A 25,016-nucleotide genomic window follows, 5' to 3' on the forward strand; every position below is an offset into this window, starting at 1 on the left:
TGACCTAGTTAGGCCTAGAAAACAGGAGGGAGTAAGGAGACCAAGCAATTCTAGAGGATCTTTGTGTTTCTAAGGAAATGCTGTACTCCCTTTTTATTTGAAAAAGCCTAGACAATTATACTGTAAGCTACAATATATGTACTTTGTTCTTCAGAGAAACTAGGGGAAAATTAATAAATGAGATGTCGGGGGGTTGGAGGAAGAATTATGAACGTAGCCTAACCAGAGAATTGCTCCCTGGATTGATTCTAGCTTGGTTTTTACATTCGTTAAACATCATTATTTTGCAGCTGGCTTCTCAACATTTTAGATCTGAGTGATACAAAAATAGCCTTGCTACCAGTACTAAGCAGGGAAAGGGATTGCATTTAACATTCTAAATTGCTAAACCCTTTATAATGTACACTATCTGTAAATGTTTAAATAATTAAATCTGTAAGTGTATTAATTTATGCATTTGTCACTATTTCATACTCATAATTGAGCCCATATAAAAGATTATTAATAATTTGTCAGCCAAGTCTGTGGACAGTCCCTAGCATATTGTTGATAGCGTAATGCAAGCTGTGATACTGAGTATTTGTTAGTGCTATGAGCTTAGACATTGCATTAGCTTTCCTTACATAAAGAAACTGGTGATTCTGATTGCAGCCTACTAAATATTCTGAAATCTTAGATTCTGAATTTACAACATGGAGCAGACTGTGGTTACCTTATGCTCATGCTTATCACTGAAGCAACATCTGTGGTTTACCTTAACAAGTGGAACAAGGAGTATTTTTCTTCTGGGTGTCTTATAGACCATGTGTCCTCAGCATTATACTTGCAGCTGCTGTCTCTTTCCCATAATGATCTGAAGGGAAGGTTGTATTTTATTTCAAAAAACACCTGCTGCCTTGAAAAACCTCACATACCTGACAGACCAGAATGGTAATATGAGAGAAAGAGAGACTTCATATTATGCTAAAGAAATGAGGGATTTAACATTATGTGTTTCATGCTGATGGCTGTTAATGATCGTGTGGTTTGTGTGCCTGGCAAAAGGAAGAATACAGACATAGCTGGTATCTGTTGGGCAGCCCCATTCCTATTTTTTCAGCATGCTGTACTCTAAAAAGTCTGTTGAAAGAGAACAAAACAAACCATAAAAAAGAACTAATAGCTAGCTTCTGGCTCTGTTAAACACAGCAGCACAGTGGATTTTACAAAGATTAGTTTATCAGAGTTCTGCTTAGGCTCAATCTTGAAAGCAACATATTTCTCATTCAAATTACAGTACATATCATGGCGAATCTCTGAGGTCAACTGCACTGAAGAAATGAACCACTTTTTAAAAGACAGGGAGAATGGTTAGACTTTTACATACTCTATTTAAAACAAATTACCCTTAACATCTAAGCTAAGATCTTTTCCCTGTTCTGTCTCTGTGGAATAAAGATCTGGTGATTATATGGATATTTCTATGAAATGCGAAGTCCCCTACAGGCACAGATTTTATGAAACCAGTTTCTGCTGTTCATGTCATAACTGTAGAGCATGTGAAGTCAGCGAGAGAGTGAGTGTGGCCAGGACTGCTACCGACCAGCTGTCTTTGGCCTGACATACCAGTGTCTTGGAGGCTGTCACCAACTATTACAGGTTATAGCAGTCCTGAAGCTGACTCACCATATGTGCCAACACCAAACCATCCTTCTGTCAGAATGAGGGAAATTCAAAATCAGTATAAAACAGATTGTGACTCTGCAGCATAGGCCATGAATCCAGCACTGCAGAAAATGTGTTAAGGATGACAAAGAGCTGCTTGTGGAAGACATAGTCTACCTTTAGATTCTGTCCCAGTGAGGAAGCTGGTCAAGCAGGTTTGATGGGCTCTTTGCCTTGTCAAAGCAAAACAAGCAAGACTTTAGAAGGCCAAGAAGCAAGCTTTTTGTAATGTGTTTATTATGAGCTTTTTCACGTCATTTTTGTTTATGCGCTATCTCAAGTGGTGGAGTACTTTTGGCTTGAGTTTGAATAATGTACCAGATGAGACATCATGATAGGAAGAGAATGTACTGGTTCTACAAGAGAAGGATAGATAACCTCACATTTCCATATTTTAGTATTTTATGTGGTACAGAGCAGAGCATAATTACAGCCTTCTGTCAAACACATAAGCTAATACTTGCCTTTTTTTAAAATGTGTATTTGTAAAAATCTTTTAACCTCCCAACCCCACCAGTTGAAAGAACAGATTGTCTGTGTGATTCATTTATGTTCCCTCTTCTCTCATCCAAGATATTTATCTTGGAATGGAAAACTATGAAAATATGGATGCCTTTTCCCTCCTCTCTTCCATCAGCTTCCAGCTGCTGAAATGCAGAGCTCAAGACAGGGTCTCAAACAGCTTGGAGCATTCAGAAATGAAGTGGTTGTTGGTTCACTTGCTCCTTATTGGAAGAGAGTTTAGATGCAATCCATTACATGTATGATTGTATGAACAAGGTAGCACAGAGAAGTAATTCGCAGCACGCTATCCAATCTGCAGGAGTTCTCTGTGTGCATGCACTGGTTTCTTATCATGGTGAGCAGAGAAAGCAATGTCCACTCTATGAATGTCGTATGCATGTACTCAGAGAGTTTCTTTTCCTTATCTATTACATGGAAGCAGTGACATTCTTCTGTTCTTCTTCCCAGTAAAGTCCACGTAAATATAAACAAAGAGCTGAAAGCAGGAGATATGTTTTATGAGGTATGTATGTGCTTTGCAAAGTGCCACTCTGGTTTGGACTGTCAGTGAAGTTAAAAAATCCTGCCTTCCTCTTTTTTTTTCCAAAGAGTAGTTATGACACATGAAATAGCTGCATGTTGTCTTTTCGTGTAAGACATGCTGAAGAATTAGTCGATGATGTTCATAGCCCTGAACTTCGAACAGGATGTGCTGCTGTCTGTGCTACACCAAAAAAAACCACTTTTGCACTTTATCTTAGCTAATCTAAATGCAGACTATCAAACCCATTATTTGACTGATTCCTCATTAACAAGGCAATTTGCTTACAGGGCAACAGAATCCACAAGTGTATTCTCGTGTTCATCTTTTGTGCTCAGAGGCTGTGCGGTTTTAGGCATTGTGTTGAAAGTTGAATTAGAGCTCAGAGAGGAGGATGATGTCAACATGCCCAAAGAGAAGCTTGCTGTCAGGCTGCCTTTGCATTTCTGTGAGAGGTATTTTCTGCCACATGGAATAAACACCAAACCAAGGTGCTGCTTCAGGACTGGGAAAAATGGAATACATAAAAAAGTATAAAAAGACAGATATTTTTGACAGCATACAAAGTGCACTCAGCTGAGAGAAAGAGTCTTAAGTGTAGAAAATGGTAGTTCTGTCCATCAGAAGGGAAAGCCAAATCAAATCAAATCAAATCAAATCATCAACCTTGGAAATCTGTCAATGTTAAAGTTGATTTTGTAATGCTAATTCAGCTGTGATTCTCACCCTATATATGTACTACAAGATACTTCATAACATAAGCAATAAAAAATGTTCACTTTAATAGGAGAAGAAAGATGGAAATGCAATATATACAGTCTAGCCAAGAGACTAATTTGAAGGTTAGTTTAGAAAAAACCTGACATTTCTAAGAGTTTTACAATCTTTGATTGCTCTGTTCCGGAGGACAACTTCCCATATGGCCTAGGGAGTGAATCTGGCTTTCAAAACAAGGATTTATTGAGTCAGGTGCAGTGGTGTGCAGACATGTTTGCACCTGTTGGACTGTAAGACACCTGTTTGGGAATAAAGATGGCTCCTGAGCATGAAGGACCTGTCCATTCCCTGTCTAGAACAACACCCCCTGAAGGAGTGGGAGTTTTTCCAATAATTTTGATGGGACCTGGATCAGGCTGTTAGTTTCTTGACACTGACATTGAAGTATATACCACCTGTTTTTCTTATTGTTTAAAAAGGCAAGGAAGAGACAAAAGTCAAACAGACAGTATCAAAAAATAAATGCCATGGTGGCCAGTACTGGGCATTTAGTTGTGTATTGCTGGCACAAGAAACATGCACCTGTAAATTTAGGAGGGATGGTGGTGGGAATATATAATGAGAACATTCCTTATGGCATTTCCTCAGAAACATAAGAAAGCAGAAATACAAGCACTCAAGGCCGTCAAGAGTTAGTCATAACCTGTTTTCATGGGATTTCTTTGCATATGGAGTAGTTCCTGACTTAATCCATAAGCAGTTGATTTCAAAGTAGGGCAGCTGATCAGGGACCATTATGGACCATTTTAGAGTAAGGTCTAAAACTATTGCCCCCTAAAAAAGGACTATTATGTGTGCATGTTATGTGTGTATGGTTACCCAGTACAACGGGATTTTCTGATCTCCCAAGGATGCTAGAAAAAGATATCAGAATTATTTGAGTGGGAAACTTTATATGCAGTGCAAAAACAAAGAAAAATCCATCATGTTTGCCCAAGAAAATGTTAGATAAGTTGCTCTTAAGAAAAAAAATCTGGTCATAAAGGGTTCTTTAATTGACCAGATGAATTCAGAATAATATTCAGTGTTCAGGCTAGATATAAGGTCCATGTTTTACCAATCAATTTACTTAATGAGTGGAGCAATTAATCAAGGCATACATTATATTTTTGGCCATTTGAAGTCAAAGTCAGAACTGATCATATGCTTTAGCTCATGCTGATTTTGCTATCCTCTGTAAATTTTTTTCATTGAAGCCCTTTAAGAGAGTGTTTGAGTCAACTGGCAGGAATACAGTTTTTCTTGGTGGTTTTCCAGGAGAAGCAGTGTACAGACCAGAGGCATAAGTGTTCCACAAGTTGAAAACCACTGCATCAGCTTAACCAGAAATCATAAGGTGATAAAATTACATGGCTAAAAGAGCGAGCTAAATCACTGATAGCTTTAGAGTGTGAACCACCTGCACTCACAGCCACAAATACAGTGTGAGCGTGTTTCCACGAGCCTGTTGCGAAGCCATTGCCTAGGACACTTGCTAGTGTAAAGTCAGGAGAAGACTTATTAGGGAGGGTTAGGGAAATGCGGAGCTGGCACAGACCTGAGATCCATGAGGAAGCCTTGGTAAGGTAATCAGACTTTTCTCTCTATTTTAAAGCAGTCCAGGATCTAGAGGGCATAGGTGGCAGTCATCTCAGGCACTCAGCCTCGCAACAGTGAGGTGTGTGGTTCTCACAGCAGTAATTTCTAGTGAACCACTGCCAAGTTACACTATCTTGATCCATAAGAAAAACCAGGACAGCATCCTTGCTGTTGTAATCAGCATGAACCTTTTGTGACCAAAAATTCTTTTTACTGGTGCCCGTAGTTCTTATTTCTCTGGTGAAAATTCTGAGTTGGAGTAGTAACGTAATTTAAACCCATTTGTTTCAAGCTGAGAAATAGACATCCATGAAAGCTTTTTTTTCCCCATTTTTTTCTCTTTTGGGACGTATGCTTGAATGATGTCATTTGTTGGTACAGGCTATCAGTAAGTCTTTTATTAATTTTCGGTCTCATTCTTTCTGAAGAGCACGTGTACACTCTTTTCACTCATCTGCCTCCCCAGCCCTGACCTGCTTTTATTTTGCTAGTTGGTGGTTGCAACTGTTTTGAGTGTATAGAAATGCTGGGCTTGGAAACTGAGAAAGCCATTCGTTGTCATCAGCAAAAAACCAAACAGTGAGCTCAGAATCTGGCTCTTCAGTCAGTTTCTAGTAAAAAGGAGTTCAGTGAATAATGAGAATTAAGCCACAAGGGAAACCAGTGTGCGGTTTGAATGTTGTTTTAAATAAGCTGGGAGTGCTGTCAGGAGTGATGAGGGTATAATGTGGCCACAAATGTGCATTGCCTCTTTTTATCCAGTATGAATTGCATGATCAATATGGTCACATTTCTGAATGTTGAAGAATCCATTAGGATAGATTAAACCATGTCACTGTCACTGCTAACTTCTTTTAGTCTACTGACACCCGTAAATTGAACTATATATTTCCACATTTAATCTGAACTGCAAAGCAGTTTAAGTATTGGTGCATAGTTTCATAAGTTCAATTATGTGTTTTACTTCAAATCCCAGAGATACAGTAAAAAGACTCATTTAGGATCTTTATGTAGAACTTTGGGGCTGAAATACCTCTTTCATGTTGCTTTAATACACGTTCTACTTAAAAAACAGAATCTTAGTTCAGATCTGTTTTACAATCATATCCTTGCCTTTCAGAGAGGCTGAGGCTCCCCCTTCAAGTCCATGTAGGCTTTTGTTATTTAGCACCTCTGAAAAGGAAAATATGGTTCAGGTGGGAAGAAATATTAAATATTATTATGGATGTTTGAGCTTTAGGTTTTGAACTTACTTCCATGTTAGCAAATTTTGGTTGGGGGCCTGGGATTCTTTCAAGGTGATAAAAGTGGAAGTGAATTTACAAGGAGACAAGTTCTGGCACTTTCAGCCTTTGAGTTGCTTGCAGGGAGCTCAGTGGGACTACTTGCAGAGTGAGGTATGTGGGCAATGTCTTGAAGCGCATGAGAGGCAGAACATACAAAAATTCTTTTCAATAAAAGAACCTATTTTTCCAAGCTTTCTCTCTAAAGATAGATTTCTTAGAAATTAGTGGGTCTCCAGTCTTTATTAGGCAACTTGGTATTTGTCAGACAGAGAAAGTCAAGAAGTCAGTTCTTCAGAAGGGCGCTCATTGAACACTGCTAGAGGAATGTTTATTAAGTAATACCTCAAGAAGTGCTGTAACCTTTTTAGTTTACAGAGAGGAACTTCTGAACTTCCTAGAACTTGTATTTGTTAAATCAGGGACACATGAATGACATCCTGAGGCCTGTGAAATTGTAGTCTTTCCTGAAATTTCCTTAGTATGGATTTGCGCCTTCACTGAGAAGGGCTTCTGATAGAATAGCTGTGGATAGAGAGTGGGGCTGCTTAGCAGCAGCCTCCGGGGCAAAACAGTCCATCAGAGAAATAACCAGAGTGCCTGCATCCAGCACAGCAAAAGCGTGTTTGTGCAGATCACAATGAGACCTGCACGCCCCGAGATCTCTGCGGTTCTCTCATGTGCTGGCTTGCAGGATATGTTCCATGGAGGAAATGAAGGTTTGCTTTTCCTCAGGGAAGTGAGGTCTTTCCACAAATAGTTCTTCAACACTGGTAACAGGGTTCTCCAAAGAATTCTGAGCTCAGATGTTCATGGGGAAAAAAAATGGCACCTGAATTTTAAAAACTGTTCATCTTGATAAAAACAAAGTTAGGACTTCATCACTTCAGACCTTGTATGTAGTTCCTGTTTATTTAAAGAAGTAATGCACATTTTCAGAGATGCATAATGTAGCTCAAGGTAACAGAAGAAACTAGAAGCTTCGAAGGGCTGCAAAACTCCAGTGTACCCCACTTTCTGTTCTTCAGTGAAATCCTGAACTGAGCTGCTTTCCCTTTGCCATATCTTTCGGAAAAACCTGCTTGTTTTGGTAGGCTAGTCAGGATGAAGAGCTGTAAGAGCTCTCTCAGGAACTCTGTGGCCAACTTCCTCCCTATGCAGGTTGGGGTGCTTTCTGTCTACTCTCACTAATGCAGGTTACCCAAAAAAATTACCATTTTGTTATGGCATAACCTTTGACATGTGATACAAAGAATATTCATTTAATGTTTTTACTTAAATGTATTCCCCCTGGAAAAGCCTTTTACCTCAGGAGTCCTAGGTTATTTAACAAGTTTGAGGCAGGTCAAATCCCGCTTATCACTGATTGCTGTTACTCATACCCTAATGTGCATAAAATATAGTCCTTGGTTATTAGAAGCTCCAGCCAACAACGGTGGCCTGGTATAGATTTTAGTGATGTTTCCTCTGCACTGGAGAGAAGCCATTTTTTCTTACGGTGGTATTATACTTGTTTTTAAAATGTTTGGCTCTTTTTGTCCGTTGTTTGTTTCTGTGATGATCACTAATTGCATATTACAGAGGCAGAGAATGAGAGCTCAAATCCCACACAGCTGACAAATAATTCTGTGGCTGAGAAGCACCAGGGATCAGGTGATTACACCTAGATCAGGTGCTGCAATGTGACAACAGCAACTTCTACTGATGAGGAGGCCTTTAAATATAGATCATGACTGTGTACTGTGCAGTGAGCTGGCTTGGAAATCTCCAGTAGGTGACTTGGCCCTTTGCAGAAGACAGCAGTCCGCAATGGGAATGGCAGACTTGAATTCTTGAACATTTTCAAACCTGCTCAGAAAAAAAAAAAGGTGCTGAAAAACCCCTAACACTTTAATCTGTAAATAGACCACACCTGGAGTAATGAGTGGACTTTTTATTTTTGCACACAATTTGCATCATTTTCTATGCCAAATCTTCTGGAATCACTAACTATCAGTACATTACATCTCTTTTTGGACATTCTGTGTAAATGTTGAAATGAACAGATGTCAAAAGAGTTGCAGATTTTTGGCTGTTGTCAAAGAGGTTCTTGAAGAATCTGCGAATCTGGAAGACAAAAGGCAGCCTGAGCTTTAGGAGAGCATCACCTAATCAGCAGCTTTGATCTGGCCTTGTTCGTCCTCTCTTATGGGTGGCAAAGGTTATTTGAGACGTTTTTGGAGAATATGATCTCCTATTGCTTCACTTGGCAGTAATAAGTAGCTGCAATGGTCGTAAAGCAAAATATTTATATCTGTTCGAAACAGTGACAGATGAACAAAATAAATGACTGTTTCTGCTGCTAATATTAATAATTAATTAATTAACAAATCTGACATTTAAATAGTATTCATTAGGTTTTAAAGTTAACAGTCCCTTGAAATCGGTCAGAGAGACACATGTCATTCAAAATTGAGAGCATTTAGAGGAAATTCTGGAACACTGTAGCATACTTTATTGATGCAAAAGGTGCAGAACATGTATATTCTTCACCCAAGGCAACTATATTGTAATTAGTGTGAAAACAACTGTGGTCGCTTTACTCCAGTTCCCTTTACTCCAGTTCATCTGTACAGTTCGTGTTTCAAATGGAGAAATAAAATGGCAGCAACAATTTACCCTAAACAATTCCATCTGTCTTACATCATTAATTAGCACTGGAAGATCTTTAAGAACAGTATGGTTTGAGCTCCACCAGAGGTAAGACTCTGAGTGGTTTCAGTCACAGTAAAGCTTACTAAAAAGTAAAGTTAATGAACTGAAATACTGATGCTACTCTGAAACAAGTAATATTGACCAGTACTGTGCACAGTTACATGACACAGTGTTTAATACACTGGCAGATATAAACACCCAGAGAGACCAGCACCAAAACAATTGATAGCACTGGTTGATACTGTACAGGCAATAGCAATGCTGAGAAATTTTAACAAAAATTCCCTAATATAGACATAGCCATGAAGGCTGAAGAACACCAAAAAACCCCAGTATAGGGGACAGCTGATTGGTGGTAGTCAATGTATCTGTCTGAAAATAGAAAAGAAGATATCTCAGGTGGTGTCTGGTTCTGTCAAAACCAATGGCAGATCTCCCACTGACTTCAGTTTTGACTTGAATTTCAACCCCGTTTTCTTCAGGGACCAGTAAGAGGAAGGTGACAGTTTTTTTCTTTTTTTACTTTTCATTTTCCAGAATAAAAAGTGCTTTATTTGGACAACTGCCAGTGACTCCTTAGCAGTTGTCCAGTTTTTAAAAAATCTGTATCAGCCAATTATCTGTTCAAAATAAATACTGTCTCTTTAGCTGGCCTGGATAGTTTCTATGGCAGCCCCATCTTAATTTAAACTCCGTTCTTTTTCCATTTCTTTCCTCTCCCTTCAAACCACCAGCCACTTCACCACTTCACTTTGAAGAGGCTTTTGAAAGCAATATGTAAAAGACAAACTGTGTCTCTTCCTCTGGCAGTGCTGTCCATTTTAGAGAAAGGTTGGGGTCAATGAAGCTCCATCTGTAGTTGTCATTTGCTTTCAGTCATTTTGTCTTTTGCTAGATACAAGAGACCCATAATTATTTCTGCAGAAACTGCATTTTGAACTCAGGACCACTAAATCCCATTTCTTTTCCCTTGTGTCCTCTTTACTATCTCGAAGTGTATTTTGATTTGCTAATCATCTCTGTTAATGTTAGCATGTGTATATATGCAGATGAGTAATATTCTCCAACAACAGAAGTCCAGTGGATTCTGATATTTACAATGTGCTTTTAAATGTTATGACTCTGAGGAAATATGGTATTAAATACAATAGCATTTTACAAATTTAATATTATAAAGTCAGTAGGGTAATTTTAGTGACTAAATTTCATTAGGAAATCCTATGTTTGTTTCTCTTACTTCTATTTAGTTTTATTATTTTTTTTCAACTAGTGAGTTTACTTGTAACTTGAGATCTGAGTCCATATGCCTATTTGTTCTTGTAGCTTGCTTGGCACATAAATAATGTTTGCATTTATCGGTACTTGGAAACCAGAGTGATGGTCAACTTAGATTGAACAGAACATTTAAAATGAGAAAGAGGCAGATCCTAAAACCAGACGTGCTCTGTAGAACTGAACTTTGCCAAAGTAAACTGGTAGTTTAAAATTCAGGTCCAGTTCACCTACATCTACTCAGTTTGAAACAGTGCAAGTTTGAGTGGAATTTGTACTCATGCTCCTTCACACGGGTCAGCAGCGTTGTCTTCATTAGCCATCTCTCACAGAGCCTCTGGCAATTTTTGAAGCAGTGGCTTCTGACAAATATCAGAAGTTGGTATTATGTTATGACAGAGAAGGTTAAACCAGTTGCTATTTAAAATGCTATTTCTAAACACACATGATTCCTCCATTAACTTCTGCAGGCTTAATTGAGAAGAGGCCAGTCCATGCTGTTACTGCAGTGGTAACAGAGAGGTCACTCACTGTAGTCAGCCATGGGTTTCCGCAAGCATGGAATTGGGCTGTCGTGGCATTACATGTCAAACTTCTGCTCTTCCAGCCATATCAGTCACCTGAGTCAGCTGTCAAACACACCTGAGGTGAAGGATTAATATGCCTTGTTCCACATTTTACCAGTGGGGAAATTGGGGTGGTGAATGGAATGCCTCATGGTCCTGGCATTCAGATCCGAAGTCACAGCCGTCTCCTCCAGCCTCTAGAACAAATTGCTAAAAGCAGAGTAGGAAATGCTTTGAGGAACCTGCTTCCTTCAAAATATTCACCTCAGCTGAGGAACCTGTCTGATGATTGATGTGTCTGTGTATAATCCCAAGAATGCCGAAAGGATTACCCAAAGTTTTTAGATGTCAATTATTTGTTGCTCCAAAATGGTTTTGTCTGCAGATAGATGTGTGCAAGTTGGTGGTGTACTCTACTCTGATAAATTTACTCAGGATTCCTATCTATTTTTGACACTCAGGCTTCATTACTATAATTGAATATAACTGAAAGAGTTTCAGCTGATTTGTTCTATGATAGTCTTTTGTCTGAGCCGCGCAGGTTGTTGAGAAAGATCCCCTCTGGTGCATTTTCACTCATTAGTCTTCACTGGTTTTGGGGGGGGTCTCATGAAAGAGTTACCTCTCTCTGTAAGTGTAGTGCTGCCTGCTTAGTTACACAGCTTGGCTACTAAGCCCAAGAAGGTAACAATGAAGTGTCACATTTGAAAGGCTACAAGAAAAAATCGGAATGGTGATAGACTGAACTAATGCATTCTTAATGAGAAGAAGCTCTTCTATTGCTTTGAAGGGGTGCAGGGAAAGAAGTACGGCATGCTCAGAAGCAGTAAAACTCTGAAAGCTGCTTTTAATGCTGTTGCAGAAAGAAGGAAGTCACTGTGGCAGAACTCATATAAAATTCATCTTGTAAAATGCAAATACTGTGTTAGCACAATCCTTTGATTGAGATTTACATTCAAAGGTGAGAGATCTGGCTGCTCTGCTCCCTACACAATTAAAAGCTTTTGTGACTGGATAAATTTTGGACACATAGCACAAGCCTTGCCATCAATATATAGTCCATTGACAACTGAATGTTTCAAACATCTTGAAATAAATTTTGGATAATAAAAAAATGCAAAAAGCCACCGTTTAAATGTAGCACAGGTAACTCAAAAGAATGTTACCTATGGCTTGTGTGTCCTCAATAGCACAAGATTTCTTAAAGACAGTTCCCAGACATTTTGAGAAAGTGGCCTTGGCCACCCTCTGCAGTAGAGAAGGGGGAGTGATACAATTCTGGAGGAGAAATGAATCCTGGCTCCACATCCAACAACAGTTTTCTCACACATATGAGGCATTGTCAAGGAATGTCAGTCTTTTAGGAACATCAGTGTGTATCATCCAACAGTCTGTCTCCACCTCTGATCAAATTCCAGTGCTTCATCAAAAAGAAATTAACAATGAGACAAGAAACCAGTTGTTACTTTGTACTCAGAGTGGAGAAAAAAATCCTCTTCAGCCTCCATAGTGACCACTGGGATCCCAAAAGTGTGTATGTAATGCAGTGCAGACAAAGTGCCAGACAGACACATTTTCAAACCTCATTGCTGTTACAGCTCAGTATGTGTTCAAGAACTCAATAAACAATCTTAACTTTCTGTATCTAAGGACTCTTTGCTCATGTTTATGCTCTGTTTGATCAGCATTTAAAGCTTTGTCTTAAAATAGTGCTTCCTCTTTAGAGGAATTTGAAAGATTCCTTCTGAACTTCACTTTTTGGATTGTTGGAAATCTTATAAATTTGAGACCATGTTTACTCCTGGCCCAGTTTTCAGACCTGTGATTATGTGCTGACACTACATTTTCTTCATTCTCTAATATTTGCATTGTCTATGAGAAAGAATTGTCATATTCCTCAGCCACTGTCTTGCTAAGAAAAATAAGTGAATCTCAAATTCTATCTTTGTAGGACAGATATTCATTGCTTTAAAAATCCAAGTAGGTTGTCTCAGCATCAACTCTGATTTAAGATCATCTTTTTTAACACAGGTGACTGTGTTAATTCTGTGCACAGAATTCCAGAGGAGGTTCTCTCCAATGGTACTAACACTTCTGTAGATCTACTAAAAATACTTTGCCACATCCATTGTAGAACTGCATAAGCTCTTTTCAAAAGCTGCCTTCCTGGCTTTTATACTTGTATTTTTCAGTCTTCAGCATTTCCAATTAATCAATTTCATGTTTCATCCAGAATTTTGCATTGTTTTAAAGGGGCAGCAGCAAAATTTTGTCCAGTCCATATTATCTGTGCCAACAAAATTGTCTTACTCTTCTCAAGTGATGAATGAGTCCTTCTTGATCATGTTAAAACCTCCTAACTTTGGTTGCCCATTAAATTTATGAGGGCACACCTAGTTCTTGCTCTTATGATACTAAATAAACCTGTTGACTGCCCCTAAAACTAATCTCTGAGAAACACAACCAGCAACTTTCCTCCTCTCAAGTAACACCATCTGTAATATACTTTATTATTGCTTCTGCTTTTCCAGCTTCTTATCCAACTGAAGAATTTTAATACTAGTTTGTGTTACTTCCACTCAAAGTAGGAGTTTCCTGTGAGGACCCATAATAAGCATTTTATATGATACCCAAATATACTAGATCCAGCACATTATCCTTGTCTAAGAAACAAAGTAAGGATTTCAACCACAGGTAATCCCATTGTAATTTCTTCTGGTTTTAATTTGCATGTGTTTTAATCACTTGTTTCAAATCTCATTTAAATGTTCATGGTGCTGAAGTCAAGCTAACAGTCGTGATATCAGTTGACATAACTTCCCTCCCTCTTCTTGGGCATATTTGCCCAATCTGTCATTGCGTATTTCTGTCATCTAGTACTATCTCCAAACGATATATATTTAAAATCTTTACTGCTTGTGCTTCCATCTGCCAGCATCTTCAGTAGTCTAGAAAAAAGATAATATGGACCCAGTGATTCTGTCACACTGAGCTACGTATATTTGACTTCCTTTTCAAATGGTGTAATTCCCATTGATTTGCCATCATTCTCCTTAGCTGTCCTTTCAATATCTTCATGTACATCAACTTCCTTGAAATTGGGGAAGAGCATTTTATTCAGCAACAGATCATCTATACATCAAAAATAGTATAGATATGCCCATCTTGCCCTTCAGAGCAGTGTCAGGGCCTCACTTCATTGCTTTATTTCTTTATTATTCTAGTAGCTAAAACATATGTCTTTGTTTTACTTTCCCGTGCAAGGTACGGTTCAACAAAGCCTTTATCCATCATTCCTTTACTTGTATGTGTTATAAGGCCTGAAAAGAAGTTCTGCTTGATAATCTAGGCCTCCTCTCACTCTTTGAGGGTTTTGTACCTATTCTTAGTACATTGCTTTCATTATTTGTTCATTTAGAGATTCTGACCCTCTCCTACAATTTCTCCCTCCTGCCCAGTGCACACAGATTATTTCCATTCTCAATGTAAGTCCATTCTCTCCTGCATTCAAATCATTAAGTTCCTTAGGCCAATCATCTTCTTTCACTGATTTTTCTATTTTCTAAAAGTTTGCCTTATACCAAGCCTTAGTTACAGATCTATTTTCTTCCATCTTGCAATTTAAGAAGCACTGAATTCATTCATAATCACTTCCTCCTCAGGAACATCAGGTTTTTTTCAGCTGTTTTACAAGGTTCTCCTCACACTCACAAAAAAACCCCTAAGCTTAAAATAACCCACACTTTGTTGTCTTATGAATTTTTGTACCAAAAAACCAGTCATCTGAAATGTCTGAGAATATCTAAACCTTGCTATTATTGACGGTATTTATGTCTCTGGAAAATTTAAGTTTCCCCTATTATTTATTTCTTTATCTATTTATAGAGATGATTACAGCTTTCCAAATCTCAGCCTGTCAGACCATATTATCCCATTCTCCCCAAATACTGTCCAAGCTGGGTCTCTTTTACAATCTTCCTTGCAGTGACTTTCATCCTAACAGATTATGTTTTATTCATGCCATCACATTTTAAGATGAATAAACACAATTTGGCTGTTTTACTTTGCTATAACATAGAATTTCCTGACTTTTATGTATTTTAAGTTGCATCCACATAAACCTGCGTGTATCATTTCCTTGTTTTCTTTTTAGATTGAAAAAACCCCAAGGAAAAACAGTGTGAGCTTCCCCACCCTTTCACAAAGTGATCATAAATGTACCTATTCATATTAGATTAACTTAACAGCATTTGGTTTGGTTTGTTTTTTATTTAGCAATATATACTAGTTATGAATAATTCTTTCCTATACCAGTAATGCTTTCTCTTAGTCACTACTCATCCACCTGGAGGAGGTAGAGGTGACACTGAAATACCGATTCTAATCAATGTGTATCATCCAGAATGTACAGAAAATGTGTAGGGTTCAGATAAACAAAAAAGACCAGAAATTTGAACGTTAGGAAACACCGAGGAGTGTAGAAATTTATCACCCATCCACACTGGTAACATGTCAGCGTGCTGTCAGGTGCAGCTTTAACCCAAATTCTAGAGCTCTGTGAGTGGAAAACTGCCCAAAAACCTTCAGCCACCATCTCTCATGGCCATCGATCTTAAGAGTCTGCCCACAGATCACAGGGAAGGAATGAATTACAACATAGTCCCTCAGCAAATGTGCCAAGCTCAACTCATCCTAAACATCACCACAGCCTAAGCTGCAGTTCAACACAAAGCTTGCAGGTTGCTGTTCCCAGGGGTAATAAGTTCTTGCCATGCTCTTGGGTATAAGCCCCACGATTAAAATGCCTAGATGTACTGTGAAGTGTTAAAATTAAGTCCTCCTGTGACTAAGCGTAGGAATTATAACTAAAAGCCTGCTTAACAATGCATTTTATTTCCTCTCTGAAGATGATAGGGCATTTAACCTTAGGCGTAAAAAAAAGTACGGCTAAGCTAGTACTTTAATACATTTCTTCCAGTCAGTGTTGCTGTGATTTAGATGAGAAGCAGCAAGGAAGATTTGAGCTCTCACACTTGACTTTCAGCTGCAACGAAGGGGCATTGGAGGTTACAGGCTAAGGTTTAATTTATATTCCTCCTTTTGTTACAGGCAGAGATGGTACGTGCTGCTTTCCAAGCTCAGAGATCTTTCTTGGTGTTAGCATCTCAATGTCAAGAGCCTCAAGAGGTAAGGAAAGTGACCTGGAGTTTCAAGAGGCAGTGTATGAAAAAGCCTGTGTTCCCATATGTTATTGATCCTGCATTTGCTTTTGTTTGTTCCTTTAGGTATACAGTGCACTTAGAGGCTTGCTTTCACTTTTATAAGCATAGTGCTGTAATAATCAGAAAGCCATGGTCCAGGGTTAAGAACCTTTTCTGCACTAATACATATAAGATCATTAAAGAAAGCGAAGGAGGTTTCCACTTTACAGCTGTAAGTGGGATCAGTCTTTCTCTGGAAGCTGGAAATGCCATGGAATAGAATGGCTATTTGCCAGGCCCCCAGGGATGCTGCATGGTAGACATTGAAGTCAGCATATAAGCTAGTGAGAGAAAAACCATAATTGGCCCATACACTCAGTATTCCCCAAACTGAGGTCCAGGTTAGGCCAATTCTGGAAGGAAGGCAAAGCATTTTGTCAAGAAAATGAAAAATCAACTTTTATCAAGTTGATTTATATACTTGTTTTAGTGACAACTATTTAAATCCTCCCCTCACTAGAAAGCTCAGGGAAGCTGTGGAGTTGTTATGAATCTCATTTGTAGTTTCTAGAAGGCTCAGGGCCAATAGCACTGTATCATTCCTGGGAATAGCAATCACATAGCTCTTCTGTGGGACCACCCTTGAACCTTCCTCCTCGGGGTATGCAGAGAATGAAGTCTTCCCTTGCAGTGTCTCATCATGGCCTTCAGTTCTGCCCTTTTCCACTAGTTTCTGCTCCAAAGTGCATTCATTAAACTCCCATTTTTGCAAATCAGAACTCTCTGCACATGGTAGAATTTACTGAAGTTTTGCTGTCACTATTGTTCTTAAAGACACAAATTAGAAGTTTTTCTTATCAGTATGTTTTAATGGCAAGGGTACTCGAGGAAAAGAAGAAAAAAGCATAGATATTCCAGGCGAGACTTTAGAGTTCCAAGCAAGAAGGGATCAGCTGTTTTTCCAGCTGTCCCTGATCTCAGTGAGTAAAAGTGGGTCATGGCTCACACAGAACAGGCAAAATTCCCATTGGTACAGGCCTCAAGCAGTCATTTATATTGGCTGTGAATACAATTGCACCCAGTGGCCCACAAAATTCTACATGTTCATAGGTAAAATATTCCCCAGTGAACAGTTTCCAATGGCCCGTAATGTAATGCAATGTTCTGAAGTGTTGGGATTGTCCCAGCTCTGGTACAAGAATAAGCTGTGGGTCCTGGTTTGGCCTCCTGTGCTCATGTGCTCTCAGTAGGATTTTCCCTGCTTTTCCAGTGAGAATGGCAGTGACTTCTCCCTACTCTTATGCTTACAACCTTCTGACCTCAGGTCAGAGGTCAAGTTTGAGATTTTTTCAACTGCAAGGTTTAGAAATTTTCATTTAAAAATGTCAATGAGACACGCTAAAACAAAAAAAGAGAGAGTAGAGGTAAAAAGATTCTCCAGCAATACAGAATGATGGTTACAGAAGCATTAAGAAAAGCAACAAGTAATAAAAACCTTGTCTTAAATATCACCAGAGCTGGCCATCCATATCCGTATGTCTTAGTTGCACATTATCAGGCTTGCATAGATTTCTGCAGCTTGTTGAAGGCAAGAAAGTACAATTTTATCATTTAACTGTCTTTTAGCACAGAGGAAGTGCCACATGATGTGTGTGTACACATCATTCCAAAGTTAAAATACCAGGAATGTTACAGACTAAAGTTTCTTTATCAGTGAGAACAAACCCAGTCCAGTTACTTAAGTTTTTTTAAAGATTGTTAGCTACACATTTTTATAGACATCGAAACACATATTGTTGTTCATTCTTTTTCTGGTTTTTGCATATATTTTTTGCATAGATACACTCAATTATAATATGGACAGATGTGAAAATAATTGAAGGCTGCCTAATCTGTACAAATTGAATATTTTTTTTCCACTGCAGGGAGTGATAGTTCCAGGCATGAGGTTTTTTATATCTCCATCTCAATGAGGAAGAAAATTTCTATTGTAAAGTCATGTTGGTTAACCATTTTGAAAAAGCTGGTAATCACCAGCTAACCCAGGAGAAGGAAAGAAATAGGGGTCCTGCCCCCTGCTCCCCCAGGACCTTATTGATGTGATGTCATCTTGGCTCTGGTTGTATTTATAGCCTAGAGCCATGGAGTCAGTGTGGAATCCAAACAGGAAAGCTGATCATTAGTGTATCAGAATGCACAGACTAGAGAAAAGCAAATGAAGATGACAGCATATCTATAAATGCAAGAGAAAAGAGAGTAATTCTGTCATTCAGCTGTCTAGACTGTTTGCTTTATAATGTAAAGCTGTGAATGAGCCAGTGAGTTGCGATTATGGCATAGTAGCTTTGTAGACATTCAGAGACAGCGGTGTGGAGACTGAGGGGATTTACTGAGTTCCTGTCATGTTGGGATGTCATACATGGTGCCTTTAAAAAAAAAAAGAGGGAGAGGAAAATGCGCTGGAAAAATAAATTAGCTCAGCTCTTGCAGCTTACAAACTAATGAATAAGGAATTAAAACAAAAAGAAAGGTCCTATATCTATAATGATCCTTGGATATTTTTGTGCTCAGCGAAGAGAGAAACATATATTGTACAAAAAGTGGTATTTTTTTCTCTCTATGAAAATGGCGAAGTCCTAAAATTCATTTAGCTCTTTAACTCGTGCTATGAGTCACTAGCAAACATTTTCAGTCAGGCGTGCTGAAGTTGCTTTTTTGGAGCTTTGCCTCTTGTTAATAATGTTACTTTTTTCATTTGGAATCTGTTGCAGTACACAGCCTTTATTATCTGTATATGCAAAAATAGTAGGAGCCAGGAAGGTAATTCCAGCTGGCATACCAATCTAGCATCAACTGCAATAAATTACTTTGCAGAGAGCATGTTCTGTTACTTTTTATGGTCATGTTCTATATTTGTATGTGCAGTGGAAGAGATCACATGACAAAACCACCAGTTGATATTCCTGTTTGTGTATGTCCCAGCTAATGGTTGCTAGATACAGACTCATTCAGTAAGATGGGATTTTTCAGATCATCCACTTATTAGAAATTTTCTGATGCCAAACTTCAAGCATTAAAACAAAAGAAGTCTGTTATAAATTGTTTATTACTATAAATAGTGTAAGAGAATATAGAAGAGTGTATAAGTGAGTACAGAGAAGATGGAGAAGGGAAAATAAATTAGAATATTGCTGTAATCTGTGAGAAGTTGTTTAAAAAGGTATTTTGAGAGCATATGTTTGCATGTTGCTTGGGCAATTCAGAAGACAGGTTTTAACATAAACCTTCACAAAGCATTCTGAAATAGTTTGGATCTGAGTTTTCTATTTCCCACAGTCTAAGCCAAATACAGTTCTGACTGAAACTTGGTTTTTATTTCATTATATAATAATTTCAAGTTATTAGTTTCCTGAGCAAATTTATCTGTTTAACAACTTTTTAAAATTTGTGATCATGAATACTAATCGCTGCTCAAAGTCGCTGCACTAAATTCTTTGTGAATGGTGACTCATATACTGTCTTCTCTTTATGAATTACTATATTTCACTTTAAGAGTTCAAACAGTTTTAAGAGTTGATTTGAGGGCATGAGAGATCCATTGTTCCTATACTGAGAACAAGTTAATGAGATTATTATTTTTGTGAATCAATATAAGCATATGCAGGATGAGCATGTTCATGGTAAGTACTACTACAGATTTAAATGACAGATGCAGTTCAGACTATAAATGATTACATAATTTCTCATTAGAAAAGAATGCTGAGTTCATATGACTGCCAAAGCTCATGGATTTAATTACTAATATTGTGCAGACAAACATTCCAATTAAATACCTAGCTTAAATATCCAGATCCTGCACACAGGTGGGAGGAGAGGAGTGGAAAAAACTGAGAGGTAAAGGAGAGCTTTCCTTTAAAAAAAGGGACATCCCCTCCCCGCTCCACCTCACAGAAACCCAAGAAACTGTATTTGAATTTGGACTTAGAGCCATGAGAACAAATCCTTCAGTTTTTATTTTTTATGGCCAAGCCACAAAAAAAAAAAAAAAAAAAAAAAAAAAAAAAAAAAAAAAAAAAAAAATCTATTGTAGGATTAGAATAGTTGTGGCAAAATCTTTGAATAAAGGTTGAATAAAGGACTCATTCTCAGAATTTTTATGTAGAAATCAAAAGATGAAGATTTACAGTTCCCTACCCTTTGTCAGTGCAGGATTGCTAGTTTTTTTCTCTTTCTATTTTACAGTACTTCAATAACAGGACTCCTGGGACTTATTATTCTGCATTCTAGCAGAATTTGTTTTCTAATTACCCTGACTTGCTTTTGTCATTCCATTTCCCCCTACTTTTCCTCATGCTTACTGGGATCACGCTTACTGTTTTCCAAACATATGAACAGTAGGATGCTCCTCACCTTGTTAATTTATTACTTTCTTATGCAACAGAGTTTGAGCTGAGTTTTGCTGCCATTCTCTCAGCTGGTTGTCTGCTGCAAACCTGTTCCTCCGTATCTAGAAATAGCTTACGGAAGAATTTGGTTCAATCCTTTTAAGGTCCTCAGGCCCCAAACTCACAGAAGGTGCCAAGAGTGACATGGACAGAGCCTGAGAATCCTGAGCTCGAAAGGGAACCCCTTCCCCCAGTCCTGTTCTCTGAAATCTTGCCAAACTGTTGGCATATTTCTGTTATCAGCAAGCCTACAACTGCATGTGACGTGTGGTCACAGCCGCAGGGATGGACCAACAGTTTCCAGTCGCTGACCTGCTGCAGTGCAGAGTTCACAGGCTTGTTTTTGGATATTGTTGCAAACTCTTACTCTGTTTCACATCCAGATAGCCCCTGACACCTGTTATCTCATAATTCTGTCTCAAAATCACTCATCTACATTTTATCAGCCTCATAGTCATTATACTTTCAGCTCATAGAATCGTTTAGGTTGGAAAAGATCTTTAAGTCCAATCATAGACCCAGCACTGCCAGCTCCACCACTAAACCATGTCTCTAAGCATCACATATACGTCTTTTAAATACCTTCAGGGATGGTAGCTCAACCACTTCCTTGGGCAGGTTGTTCCATTACTTGACAACCCTTTCAGTGAAGAAATTTTTCCTAAGCTCCAATCTAAACCTCCCCTGTTGCAACTTGAGGCCATTTTCTTTTGTCCTGTCACTTGTTACCTGGGTGTGGAAACTGACCCTTACCTCACCACAACTTCCTTTCAGGTAGTGGTAGAGAGCAATAAGGTCTCCCTGAGGCTCCTTTTTTTCCAGGCTTAACACCCCCAGCTCCCTAATTGGCCACTCATAGGACTTACTGTCTAGATCCTTCACCAGCTTCATTGCCCTTCTCTGGACACACTCCACCACCTCAGTGTCTTTCTTTTAGTTAACTTCTCTAGGTATCCTTGTACCATTTCACTTTCTTCACTTGTGTTTGCCAAAACTCACAGGTCAATAAAAGGTGGATGCATTTGAGATTCACTTCTGCCCCAGAGGCAGTGCACTCAGCAGTAAGAAGGCCCAGAGACACTTAGGGATCCAGGGAATACAAAAGGGCTGTGATCAGTTCAACATCACCCAACCTGTACAGAATAGACGCAGAGATTCACATCAGTGGCAGCTCTACGCTGGCTCACACCAACATCCCTGGGCATGGACTTGCCAGCAGTTCACATTCTGTGCAAGGATCAGGCTCCAGTAACCAGAGGCTTCTTGCACTTGTGACCTCCAGTGTACTTGTGTACTCTAGATCCTCATTTGACATACCTGCTGAGCAATTCTGGGGATCTGTAAACCTTCACTGGAATTCTGCTGTTTGTAACATAATGTCCTAAAATCACCAGGCTAGTTTTCAGTCCCTGTACCAATGTGTATATTCAAACTGTGCCATGTGAGACCCGACTGAGCTACGCTGATAGGACACTCCCTCTCCCATTAAATACCATATTCTTTATTTCTGCTAAACACAAATCTAAAGTAGTACTCTCCTTTCTCTGTGTTACACAATTCTTTCCTGAGATTTATGCAGATAACCCTCTAAAAAGGAAAGCATGGGGGGTACAGGCGACTGAAAAGCAGGACTTTTTGATTCACAGGTTTGTTCTTTTTTTTCCCCCCCACAAATTTTACGTTGGTCTAAATCAGGTCACAACCAATGATTTGTGAATTCCAAAAGTTGTGTCAGTTCCAGGACTGCTCAATGAACCTGGCAGTCTTACAGTTTGTCCAAGGATGGAAACCTGCAACATCTAACATCCCTTTCCTGGGACATGCGCCTGTGAAAGGCAATTGCCCTTAGCAAAGATTCATGATATCTCAGATGTTGTGAACGAAACAACTGTGGCTTAACAGAACACTATCTCCTGACAGAACCTTGCTACCTGGAATGCCCTGGACCCCACTGACATGGACTACAATCACAGCAGCAGGTTTGAGGAGTAGTAAATCAAAAGGTTGAAAGCAGATTATTAGTGTAATTGTTCTTGTTGATTAATTTGTGCCTAAAGCAGGAGAACCCTTCCTTGTTGAAAATACTGCCCACAGAAAGCTGTAGTGGACAAGAATACGAAACACAGAACATTCAAGTCCATTTAAAAACCAGCCAGTCCCAGCCAAAGGCAGTGGGTGTGATTCTGCGCTGTTGTAAACTGATGCATGCAATTTGTATCAGGCTCTGGATTTCTCCACTAGTTAGAAGTGATTTGTCTTTCACATTCCTCTCCATTTGTCCTGCCTCAGAGTTTACATTTAAAAATAAACCCACAAATGACTAAAGTAGTAATTTGTCATGTGGAGTTATGGTTTGGTATTCCCTGGTTTTTTTCCCACAAAGGACAAAATTGCTACAGCTGATATTGACTGTTAGATTGAAAATTTTTGTGCTATCTAAGAGGAATAAAAGCCAAATACCAATTAATTCATTTTGGAAGCACACAAATGTGTCTATGCTTCTGTGCTGATGAAGCTGACCAGACAGTTCTGCAGATTTGTCTCTCTGTGTCATAGCCCTGCTGCTGCACAGCAGTGAGTTGAAGTGGCAAAACCTATACTGTTGACCAACAGGCCAAATACTTGTTACACCACTATGTTGAAGATTTACAGTCTAAGAAAACTAGGCCATAATAAATTAATGTCTTTCTGTAGTTAGGTAGGAGGAGAGGTTTGAATCCTGAAAATACCAGAATACTAGAGGGACATAAATGTAGTGATCTCAGAGAAAAATCTCACTAATGATCTCTACTGCCAAGCAGAAAATACTTGCAGAGAAAACACTGGATTAAGGTGCAGGGTAAAAAAATTATACTTTATATATTCTTAAATAAAGAGATTATTTCTCAGACTAATCTGAGCACTGATTCTATCCAGACTTTGAATAAACAGTTACAGAAAAAAGACCTTTCTTAAACTGCATATACACAAAAAAAAAGGGGAAACCTTACACTTTAAACACTTCTTTACAGATTTTGAAAATACAAAATGTGGGAAATTACAGTTAATCAAAAACTACTTCAGTTCTAGAATCACAGCCACTCACAGCAGAGATGCATCTCACTGGTGATCTTATTCCTGTAGGCACAGGATGGGCTTCCTGCTCATCAGCTTTTAACTGCCAAGGTAGGAATGTTGTGTAAGGTGTCCTTCTAGGCTGTCTTTACAGGAATGGCCAGCACCTCTAGAGTCCATTTCTTCACATCTATTAATGTCTTCTAACATATAGTCATCTAATATCTATTAATATGTGGAAAGATTCCTCACAGACATCTCTTTCTTCATTTACAGTAGAGGGAATCAAGTCTCAGCTGAGGGCAGATGCCTGCCTGTTAAATTGTTACAACTGAGTGTAGCAGTTGCTATCCATGACATCTTTCATCCCTTGAAAGGATGAAATGTGGAATGGGACTGTACTAGGCTGCTTGCAGAGATAATGGCTGTGTCTACATTAGTATTTTAACTCACAGAGGGACTGTATTTCTCCTTCAAATCAGCCCCGTTTACTATGTCACATTTCACATTATAGAGCAGTCTTAACGTGTACAAAGTGGGTATCCTTCTGATGCAGTGAAAGATACACTCCTAAACAGCCTCTAAGGCACAATTTACAGCTAGTCCAAAATAGCCCTCCCCAACATGTATACAGTGCATGTCAGGGCCTCAGCACCAACTGTTTTGCTCTGCAGAACCACTCCTATTAGGCTGCACTGCTTGCCAACACAAAGACACCTGATTCGAATCAACTCCATGTTTCAAACTTGCCTCTTAAAAATACAAAGTAAGTATGATGGAGATTTTATGTAATCATGAAGGAGAGAATAACAAAACTGTACACCATGGAACAGAGGTTGTAGTCATGCTGTTCAGGTTGCAGCTGAGTAAAATGAAGGGGCTGTTGATCCCAAATTCTCTCGCGTTTTTTTTACTGCTCCTGTACCAAAGGTTGTCATTCCCTCATTGTGCATAACTTTAAAGGGTATTTGTTCTCTTGACATGTTTTTTTCATAATAGGTCAGGTTGATTTAAACAATGTAATAGTGAGGCCTGAATTGTGTTGCCACCCATCAACATAAAAATCCTTTAGTAAACAATCTCACCCCTCAAAACCATGTAAGATTAGCTTAAAAATACATAAGACCTTTAAAAACTACATTTTTATTTACCTGCTGTGTTTTGTGCCTTGTGATTCATGCTGGCAGGTTTCTGGACAACAGTGGTCCTGAGAAAATACCCATTTTTCCAAATTAAAGCTGAGATTTTCAAGTAATCACTGGCTTGAGCAGCCAAAATTTAAGCAAGCCATTCAGTTTAGTGTGACTTTACAGGCAAATTTTAAACATCACAAAACCCAAAACTTTTGCTATTCTCCTGAACTGAGTATCCCTGTGTCCCAGTCCTATTAAGCCTGT

General features: G+C 38.8%; 1 protein-coding gene across 2 annotated transcripts in view; it reads left to right on the forward strand.

Annotated features, from left to right (window-relative positions):
* Positions 1 to 25,016, forward strand: part of CAP2 (cyclase associated actin cytoskeleton regulatory protein 2) — a 68,493-nt gene that overhangs the window by 16,870 nt on the left and 26,607 nt on the right. For both annotated transcript variants that reach the window (XM_010402881.4, XM_019287875.3), the window contains one exon: positions 16,029 to 16,106. In XM_010402881.4, the coding sequence (XP_010401183.1) occupies positions 16,029 to 16,106 (78 nt within the window). The remainder of the gene's footprint in view (positions 1 to 16,028; positions 16,107 to 25,016) is intronic.

Source organism: Corvus cornix, chromosome 2, assembly GCF_000738735.6.
Source record: "Corvus cornix cornix isolate S_Up_H32 chromosome 2, ASM73873v5, whole genome shotgun sequence".
Lineage (NCBI taxonomy): Eukaryota > Metazoa > Chordata > Aves > Passeriformes > Corvidae > Corvus > Corvus cornix.